The 11119-nt window shown below is 31.2% G+C and overlaps 1 protein-coding gene across 1 annotated transcript; it reads right to left on the bottom strand.

The window, feature by feature from the left end:
• Window positions 1-2316: 2316 nt before the first annotated feature.
• LOC106708888 lies at window positions 2317-10201 on the bottom strand. The gene is made up of 6 exons (XM_014500479.2): window positions 10121-10201; window positions 5933-8108; window positions 3772-4927; window positions 3303-3423; window positions 2564-2974; window positions 2317-2346 (listed from the first exon to the last, which is right to left on the bottom strand). The coding sequence occupies exons 2-6, from the start codon at window positions 8100-8102 to the stop codon at window positions 2317-2319; spliced, it is 3888 nt and encodes a 1295-aa protein (XP_014355965.2). The 5' UTR covers window positions 8103-8108; window positions 10121-10201.
• Window positions 10202-11119: the final 918 nt, after the last annotated feature.

The following is an 11119-nucleotide window of genomic DNA, read 5'->3' as shown; positions in this document are numbered from 1 at the left end:
ATATCCGAATTTACCCCCTTCTTACGAAAACCCTTTTTCACACAATCCATTCATACTTTCTTTGGTCTTCCTCTACCTTTATAGCCATCCACATTCAATCTCTACTTTTTTGTTTATATGATTTATTGTAATTATGATTTATTTATTTTATAAAATATTGTATCAAGTTACAATCCGGCCTGAAGGACCAAAAAATACTTGATATCAACTCCCGAATGTTATTCGTGTTATTTCGTTATTCTGGTTAACAAATTTAGTTCATTTAAAAGTTAACATAAAAAAATTGCCTTCCTTTCTACTTGATGAGGATGTTTACCGTTGGGAAGATTGAAACAACCCTTGTCTAAAATAAAAAAGAATATATCATCTGAAATATTTATTGAAACCATTATATATCTAGTAATGGAATGGCGTAAGAATAAAACATGAAGTACAAATTATAAAATGAAGAATAACGTCATAACGAAATTAAAATATAACCATTGTGGCCGTAATACACAGGGCAATATCTAATTAAAAAAAAAACTTACTGGTAGACAAGGAACATTGAATAGATTACATGAATATGTACATATATACAGTATTACATACCTCCAGATGCCGAAATCCGTAATTTTCACTGGATTGACACAAAAAATCATTTTACATTAAAATTGCAATGATATTGCTTTTTTTTGTTACACGTGAAATATTTTAAATTCGTACAATAAACTGAATTACAGCAGGATTATATTATTTTACGACGGGTTTTTTTTTTTTTTGGAAGTTTATATTGGCTTCGCTATTTGTAAGGGGATTGTGTTCTGTTTAAGCTAAAGGCTTTAACGCTTTAACGTTAAATCATTCTTTTCTTCTCATTAACGGACTTTTTTAACAATCACAACATATATAGGTTGAATTACAAACATTTAGCATACAATTTTGCGATGTATCAAATTGTGTTTAAAAATTGTGACATGAATTGAAAAAAGCCAGTTCAAATATTAAAAACATAAGGAGCATTAATCTTTTTCGAATCTTAAAAATAAAAAACTTACATTAATTAAAAACTAAAATATTATCACAGAAATTTCATACAAACTCTTGTACGAATTCAAACAAAAAAAAGGTTTAATTTTTTGTTTTCTATCAATTGAGACAAACTTACTAAGCTGCGGCCAAACTAGTGTATACAATATTTTTACACTGTTAAAAGATGTTTAGATGTAAACTAATGCCTGTAATTTACATTTAGTGACATATTATGTAAAGTACATGTTAAAGTCTCTAATGTCTGGTTTACACTATTCCAGTACAGTAGGAAAGTAGCGCTGGCCTGGCATGGACTATTTTGTTTCAATGGCGTCAGTTAGTATTTACATCATGCTAGTAGTATGCCAGCGCTTATTTTAAGTGCTCCTGTCCTACTGTACTGGCGTAATTTAAACCAGCCATAAGAATCACAATAATATTATACAAATTACATATTAAATCAGTGTCAGTGCAGCGGAATTCTGGGGTAAAGATGTCCGTAACCTAATAGAAAAAAGAGTCCGACTTAATTATTTACAGTCTTATAAGCAGTTTTATCTAAGTAATAATCACAAATGACTCAGTACAATATCATTATGACGAACAAACCTCACCAGATACAAAACGTAAACACATTTTGATGTATTGTATCAGTACAAACTATATAAACCGAACTAACGTTTCGTTTTACCGAATTATCAAATCAATTTCGAATTTTTTAAAAGTTAATTTATTTACACATATACAATGTTTAGTACTAAAGAATAATATTTGGCACGACAGTGATAACGCGTGTTAAAGGGATACCAGATGTTAGAGGGAGAGAACATCCATACGTTTAGGTAAATCAGATATGGAAAAAGGTCACATTTTAACTCTTATTATTTATAAAGCACCTGAAAGACATAAAGCAAATCTGACAATAAACGTTCATCCATATAATTTTATTCCAATTAGTAAAAAAGAATTATAATCCAACTTATCTCTGCACGGAGAACAATAACCACCGTGTGGATAACCTAGGTATAGATATGTATTAATTACAATAACAAAATACCAACAGTCTTCAACAAATAAAATTCTTACAACTAATAAAAATAACTGAAACAAACCACAGACTGAAAAATTGAAGTGACTCCAAAGGTCCTCCTTTTGACTCACGTTGTGTACCTCCACTAATATATTTATACTAACGGAACATAAATAACATAGATACTTTGAACATTAAAAATACCGATATAAGTTGAACAAAAATCCGATATCTTAGTAAATTTCGCATGAACTTATTCTAGTGTAGTGAAAATTTCAGTCGGCTGAGTCAAGCTTCAAAACTTCCTGCAAGGAAAAAAGTATATTAAACTTATAACGTTGAGTAAATGCAGACATTTATGGTAACATAATTTGGTGATTAATAAAAAAGAATTAATTGAAAAGAATCTTGATAAGTGCTTTATGAAGGTACAATATATCTAAAAGATTCGTTTTCATAAGTCAATTTATGCAATATACGTAGCCTAACTATTATAACGCGTTATCTCAACTTTTTACTTACTCTTGTAGACAATTGCTTCATTCTCGTGGACATGGACGCAATGGCAGGAGCACAACCAAATACTTTACGATATTCCTCCATTTTTTCTTTATCTTCGAATAAACTATTATCCTCGTCTTGAATATTCTTATAAAATACGGTATCATTGTTAATTTCTTTTTTATCAACATTATCGCTACCTTTTTTATCATCGTCATTTTTCATCTCATCACCTAACACATCATCAACATCCGAATTATCTTTATCCTCTGGTAGGTTAATATACTCAATATCAATTTTATCAACGTCGCTTTCATTTTCATCATCGATTCTTATTTTCTTACTGCTCCATAAATTGTTATCTTCCTGAATTCTCTTCCTTCCTCTGAATACCAAACTATTTTTATGTACTAAACCATGTTTTGTTAAAACCTAAAATTACAAAATAGATAATTTAATAGATAGACATTTAAAAAAGGTAATTGAATAGAAGTAAATGCTGATATTAAGCAATCGACCGAAAGACATTAACCTACTAGGACAGTCGGGTAGAAAACTGTAATCATACAGGGTGTCAAAACAAAGTACTTAAAATACTAAATAAAATAATATTCAAATAAAATATTTTTAAATGAAAAATCACTACACTTTTTCCAAGTTTACGATTTGAAGAAAATAAAACAGTGTATGTACTGTATTTCAATTATGAATAATTTTGCGATCTTATTTCATAACATATATTAATGTTTTGAATACTTACGTAATCTGCATTTAAATAATTTAAATTCAATTCATCTTCCACATTTACATCTGCTACGTTCTCTACAACTCGCCATTTCATTGTTATATTTTTTGGAACGTACACTTTTCTCATGAATACTCTGAAATAACATATTTAAAATTGAAATAAACGTAATAGTTGTTTAGCAAGCAAAGTAATTTTTATTGCAGAATGGGTGTGGGTGAATTACCAGGATCTCGAAAAAATCTGCGTTTCGGCGGTGAGGTGACATAAGTTGAAATAAGGAAAGGACGGGATGCTATGGGTTGCGGTCACTTTACTACATTTGCGACGTTCGCGCGTTGCTTTTTCATATCATACTATAAAAATTGAAATCAATTTTTTTTAAATAAATCAGCCTGGGGTAAATGCTGCATTAATGAACGCGTCTCACAACTCTTTTTACTTAATTGATTTATAAGTAAATAATTTTGTGGAGAATACTTACTGATTTATTTTATTAAACGCTACTTCTTCTTCATAAAAATCGGTAAATGCAAAACCTGGAAATCTAAAACTGAGTTTGTTTTCCTCGTTTCTTCTTCCTGGTACCCAACCTAAGTTTTTTATATTTGTGCACATAATCCATATTTCTTTCCACGAGCTAGTACTTGAAAAATTATTAGAATCTTCTTCATCGGAAATTACACAAACGTCAGTCGTCAGTGGTGAATATATTGCAGTGCTTTCGAGAGAGTTTTCATCGCCTGAACAAATTGGTGTGGTATCAAGCGAGTCTACAACTTCTGAACTATTTGCAGGACAACCAAGAGAGTCTTGAACGGCTGACAAGACGGTAGCGTAATTAAAAGAGTTTTCACCCATAGAACAGATTGTAGCAGAATCTTCGGGGATTGTGTGAGGTTGTGCTGTAGGTAACTCGGTGCTGCTTTCATTTATTTCATCGGGTTGCAAGAGACGAAAATAATTAAACGCTAATCTTTCATTAATTTCTTCAGGTTTTAAGACGAACATGCCCTTTTCGGGCCTCTTGCTATTCGTTAATTTGCCACTGGAAGACTTTAGTCCACACAGGGATGCAATGTTTGTTATTTTAATTTGAGGTGGGATCTTGGCTAAAAGTTCATTAAACTCTGAATTATTTGTTACATTAGAACTTTCAATAATTTTTTCCTCAGTTTCTTTAGGCAAACTAACCATGTCATCTTCTAAAGAAGTATCTGTAGGTGACTTGTTTTCTTGAATAAATTTGCCTCTCTTTTTAATACATCTAGGGAATGGTTTAGTTAAAATTTTCAAAGGCAATTTAAAACAATCAGCTTTATTTATTTTCACCGGTTTGACAAATTTTGGATTCTTAACTAAACTTTTTGCAGAATTTTCATTCGCAAGTTGTTGATCGTCCGCAGAAGTTGACGGTGTTATATCATAATTTGAGTCTGAGCATCCGTCATTTCCAAATGTTATTACCTGGTCACGGCCCTTATTAAATGATGGCATAAAAGATAGAGGGTTATTGATCACTTCAGCATTATCAACTTTATTTACTGTTATCCACATACCTCTTGTTTTGTTTTTACTTGGAAATATTACAGGTCTTCTTAAAGCTTCTATCCCCAATGGTTCATCCTTTTCATATGGTCCTATAAATACACAGTTATCATGCATGTTGGGTATCGCATATAAACCAAATTGTGGATCATTACTTCCTTCTTTGCATTTTTGGGAAGACAATCTAACAGTTTTGCCAAATTGTCTTGATGCAACGATAGCTCTTACTATACTATCATACTTGATAAAGAAACCTTTTTTAAAAAATTGAATCTCGATAAAATCGTTTTCTATCGTCATTACGAACCATTTTGAAATTTGAGCAATTTCTTTATTACTTAAGTTAGGGTCAGTAGCTAAGGTCGTTGTGGTTTTGTCCAAATTAGTTTCATTGTTTGTAGGCTCAACCAAATCTTGGGAATAGTCCACCAAGTCTTCAACATCATTAGGAGCAGGTTCTTCACGTTTATTTTCATTTACCTTAATAACAGAGCCGACTAGTTCCCAACACAGAGATAATCCACAGAGTATACAAAAAGTTTCATTTTGATCTTTTACGTCATTTAATAAGTTGCGTATCATTATTGGATAGTTATCAAGATGAGATCGTTGAATGAGGTTGACATTAACACATTTACTAAAGAAAGGATTTTTTGTATCGACAGCCATAAAAATACGAAAAGGTTTTTGTTTTGAAATTAGAAACAGGTTTTTTCTTTCACGATATCTACTTAATATAAAATTCCATGGATACAAGGCAACTTTCCCAGATCTCGGAGGACTTAACGATGTTTTCCAAAAGCCTTTATCTAGTTTCTCCTTATATTTTTTATAGCTGGTCTCAAGCCACTGTACCAATTTAGTTTTATTTGGTAATCGTTTCTTACAATTTGTGATCACGTCATTACTCAAGTCAACCTGTTTATTATCAGCATTCATGCTATCCATCAATTTTTGTTGTTCTTGTAATATGTTAAACAACAACTCATCTAATTTGAAGGGAACATTAGCAACATCTACAAGATCCTTTACTCCATCTTTCTCTGATACTTCACTATCTTTCTCTACTTTATTAATATTCGACGATTTTTTATTACCTTCTATCGAGTTTTCATTAACTTCCATCGATTTTTCAGGAACTTCTTCTGTGTTTTCAACTACTTCCTCAATGTTTTCATTAACTTCTGTCATATTTTCATTAACTTCCTCCGTATTTTCCACTCCATAAGATTGGTTTAAAATATTGATCATTTTCGCTTGAAGCCTAATATCGTGTTTTTCCATTTCCAAAATTTTTTTATTTGTTGTTTTATAATATTTAATATCGTGATTTCTACCTTTATAAGGCAGTACTCTTGAACAAAAATAAGGTGTTAGACCGGCAATATTGCGATCAGTATTTGTATGAGAGATTTCGGTGATACTTAAAGCAGTAGATTCTTTTTGAGTTACATCTGGCACAGAAAGAACTTCATTGTCTTTACCGACTTCATTAGTTAAATGTTTCTGCTCGTTTTTACTAGCATCATAAGTTAAACTCTCCGTAAATTTACCTTTGCAAAAGCACTTATATAAGTTATGAACCATACACCAAGGTTCAATGTTACGACAATTTAATTTGGTCACCACAATAGATAGCATTTTTTTATTTTTTATTTCAGAACGTAAACGCATGTTGTTATAAAAATCCGCATATTTTTGTGTTGCTTTCCAATTTCTTCTGTTGGACTTTAATAAGATACTTTTATCGTCTTTTAAAATGACAGTTTGATGAAATTTTTGTTCTTCTTTTGACAATTTACCGTTAATTTTTTGGTCTAAGTAATATAAACCAGGGTAGAGTTGAGAATTATCACCGTCTAAAGAATCCGTAAATTTATAATTTGAAAAGTCACATTTACATATAAACATGCAATCCACGCGACCGCAATGATCTTTTAGGTTATAATTACATTCTAAGGAATCACAAATGCATCCTAAGCTACAAAATGTTTGTTGACATGGTTTAGTGACATTTTTTTTATGACTTTCGGATAATCTTATCACCGTTACGTCAAGTCTGTCTAACTCTCCATATCTACGTTTAACTTTTTCTTTGCCTTGAGTAGGAATCTCTGTTTTACTAGTGGTTAAAATATCTCTGGGTTCATCAAATGCTGGGTAATTTAGATCTTTATTTAAACTTATTTCAACCGCATCAACAATTTCGTCGACTACAGCTCTAACTTCTGATGTCAATGTTGACTCATTGAATATTGTGCAAGGCGGAAGCTCTTGACTAATTAAATTGTCGTTTATTGTACCTTGAAAACTACCAAGATCCTGCCGCATTAAAATATGGTTCTGATTGTATTTATAATTTAAGTTAAATGTGATAAAATCTTCATTTTCGATATGTACAACTTGATTTGTTACCTTTCCTAGCATCGAAACCGCAAACTCTGCCCATTTCGCGGATATAGTACCATCGTCTTCGCGCAAGCTTTGCAAAAATGTTTTTACTGTCGGCTCTATCGGTGTACCGTACATTGGCTGAATATGTAAGCCCGGTTTTGGTAACTTTACTAATTTCACTTCACCCACATTATATTTTTGGTAAGAATAATCTAAACGTTTCTTTTTACTTAATGGCCCAGGTTTAAACCTTACATCCAACGAAGCACGCAACAAACATCTCTTTTTATTTAAAAGTTTACTTCTTGTTGAAGTTGTTTTTCTACAAATATCTTTGTTCATGCCTCTATATACATCAAAATTACATATAAATTTATTTCTTCCACCTGTGCTTCCATTTAATCGAATACATTTCCCGTCCCATAAAATGTATTGCGAAGAATGTATTTTGTCTTCTGGATTGAGATTCATTAACATTTGCCACGATAGTCTAGAAATTGGATTATTGGATTTTAACAAATTTATAGCGATGCTTCTAGTATTTTCGTCTTTGGCAAATCCATGTTTTATTTTTCTAAGCAAGAGCTTCTGTTGTTTTTCCAATTCATTAGGTAATGTTTGCAATATATCTTCTTCATACATAACACGTAGATCTCTAATAGTTAATACTTTAAGTTTACTTTTCTTCTTTGGTATATAAAATTTGCCACCTGATGGAATGAAATTGAAAGTGATGTCTTCAACGTCATCTCTTATTTTTGAAAGAATGGGTTTAGCGACGTCTCTTTGGATAATCTCATAAAGATTATTTTCCAAGATTAACGAGTTTCTCTTCACGCCTGTTTCAAAAACTTTTTTATTGTCATGGTCCATGTCAAGCTGAAATTGGAAATTTTAACAAAAATAAATTAAAATTATCTTAATTCACTTTATGGCTGTCACTTTGTATTTAATAAAACGAGAGCGTGATAAATAAATTTTCATAAGCGAACGAACATTAACAATTAATCAACGTAACAAAATAATTTTTCTTTGTATCTCAATACGGTAACTAGATACTTCAATCCATTCTGTTTAATCGGTGTTCAATGTTGGTATTTGCGAATCTTTCACGTTGCTCATTTTCGTAATCAAGCGCATAATGCCTGAACCCGCGACACACTATACTCTGTAAACGTCATAGTACATATTAAAAACTATTGACTTTTAATTCTTTAATGGTATTCACGTTTTAAGTCGCATGTTCAACGATTGTTTTATTTCATTTATAGATTTTTATTTATACTCTACTAACTTTGTGAGGTATAAATAAAAATAAAAAAGCATTTCAATTGTTAATATTTATTTTGGGTATCACTAAGACAAATAGTAAATATTATTTTTTTCAAATTAATGTACTCCATATTACACATAATGTATCTCTTTTCAATAAAAGGCTTAGACATTTTCATCTTAGAAAAACAAACGCAAAAATTCAAAAATATTTCCAAAAATAGTTTACTCACATATAACTTAATATCAGCATTACTTATTTTACAACATCATTTAAATACCCAATTTTCACAAAACAATTAAATAGTACAGTAACATGTGTAAAACATGGCGGCTATCACGCCATAACGCTATGTGACATTCAATAAAACGGAATACGGTTACGATTACAGAATTCATAAAGAAATATCGATTTAGTGCTTGCGGATTTTATCCCACACTTAATAATCCGAGATTCTTCAACATAAAAAAGATAATCATTAAAATCACTAATTTAACTTATAAAGTTTGCATTATTTTAAAATTGACATTTTATTACATCTTAGCATAAACATCTTTGAAGGGGAAACTTGTCTATTGGTTACATAAAAACAACATGGTCACCACACCATGGACACATCCAAAATGGCGGACGTCCGCCACGTTTGATGCGACGGGTTAATATTTCAAATCTTTGTTCATCCTATCAAATACTACATCATTCAAACGTTTACATTGCAATTAATGTAATAGTAAGGTAACTTACGTGTAAAATGCAGGATATTTTCCACACTTTTTATAAATTATCCTTTTTTAAATCACACTCCTTAGCAGACATGTTTGAAGTTACAAAACAATCCAATATGTCATTTTTCAGTACAGATAATGTATTAAAAAAATAATGTACGCAGTAAAACTTTTTTAAATTTCCGAGTCGCACCTATCCAATGATCCATAATAAACCCTGAACCATAGACAAACTACACATTTCGCCTCAGTTTGTAAATTCCAAAATAGGTTTTCTTTCTTAGTACACTTTTTTTTAAGTAACATTAGCTGCTCCTATTTTACAAAATTACTACCCTTTATCACAAAATAACTGAGATAGCAAATGTCGCATAGGCCACCAGGAATGGAAATTGACGGAAATTCCTGACTTAATTGAGGCGTAAATTGTTTTTTCGACGTCCAAAATATTTTTATTACCAAAAAATAATACTTTGCCAAAACATTACTTTACTACATTATTATGGAACCTACGTATTACATATTAATAAAAACATGCAAAAATAATCTACACTTTTACGATTTTTTTTTTGTTTCGGGGAAATCTTCAAAAGCATCCCTACCTCCTGGGGAACATTTTACTATGTGCCATTCATCCGTTCCAATACGATACATTTCATGACAACAATAAGCCGAACATTTCAAATATTATTCATATAATTCGAAAAATATCAAAGAGTTTATGTTGAAATGTTCAAATATTTTCTTTAGCGCCATAGACATTACGATAATAGGTGCTCAAAATGGCCGACTTTAGATGTCGTGGAAGATAATTTTAAATCATAGTTTATCTTTGCAAACGTTAAACAAATCAATTAAACATAAAATAATTAAAGGAATTTTGAGCTACTTACGCAGGAATTGCGGGTTATTTTAGGTTTATAGTAAATAACAATATTTTAAAACAATACACGTTAAAAAGACATGTTTGAAGTAAAGCACAGATAAGAACGAACCCTGCTATTTTATTCAGATAAAAAATTAAAATTATTTTCTTGAAACTGTAGCAGAGATAGAATTTATCAAAGTAGAAATGTCTATCTAATTCACATTTACTGTAAATAATGTCAGTTGTTTGTGATTCCTAAAAAAATATATTTTAAATGAAAATTTTACAAGTTTATGGAAGCATTCAAAAATGTAATGGCAATTTTGTAAGATTGAAGACGTGGAAGGTGTTGTAACTCTGGGTTTCGACTGCAGTGACACTTGTATTAATACATATTGTAGTCCCTGCATAGTCTTATAAGTCTACGAGTCGCTGTTTTGTCAAAAAGCATGAAAGGGACAACAAGATGAAGATGATGAGAACAACTCTGCGGAGGAGTTCTGGTGACGCATATTTTAGTTTATCTTTACTTTTTATTACTTTTATATTCCATTTATCGTCGTTGATGATATATTTTCAAGGCCTTGTTTATGTACAACTAGCGTAAGCGACTGCAGTAGCAACTTTATGCTTAATTGCGTACCACGCGTTCACACGAATTTATCGTGTCATTATGATTGCAAATAAGGACGAAAACTTTACATCGCGCTTTGAGTTTACAAGTTCAAAATTGTTCATTTTGCCTGAAGCTGTGACCCATCCGCGCACTTTACCGCTATTTAAAGTTAAGCACACACGAACAACTACTTTACTACTACTAATAGCTTTTCATACTATCACGAATACGTCGCCAGCTTCAGGCTACTTCAACCGCAAGTTAGTTTAGTTATGTAAAACACATTTGATATTTCATGACCTCATACATAAGTATACGTGAACAAGCACTAATGCAATTTTAATGACTTGTAATCTAGAGGACCTGAGTTCGATTCCCGCCATGTACCGATGTACTTTTTGATTCTCG

Source organism: Papilio machaon, chromosome 5 (genome assembly GCF_912999745.1).
Source record: "Papilio machaon chromosome 5, ilPapMach1.1, whole genome shotgun sequence".
Lineage (NCBI taxonomy): Eukaryota > Metazoa > Arthropoda > Insecta > Lepidoptera > Papilionidae > Papilio > Papilio machaon.
The sequence above is the reverse complement of the archived record's forward strand: the minus strand, read 5'-3'. Positions and strand labels throughout refer to the sequence as shown.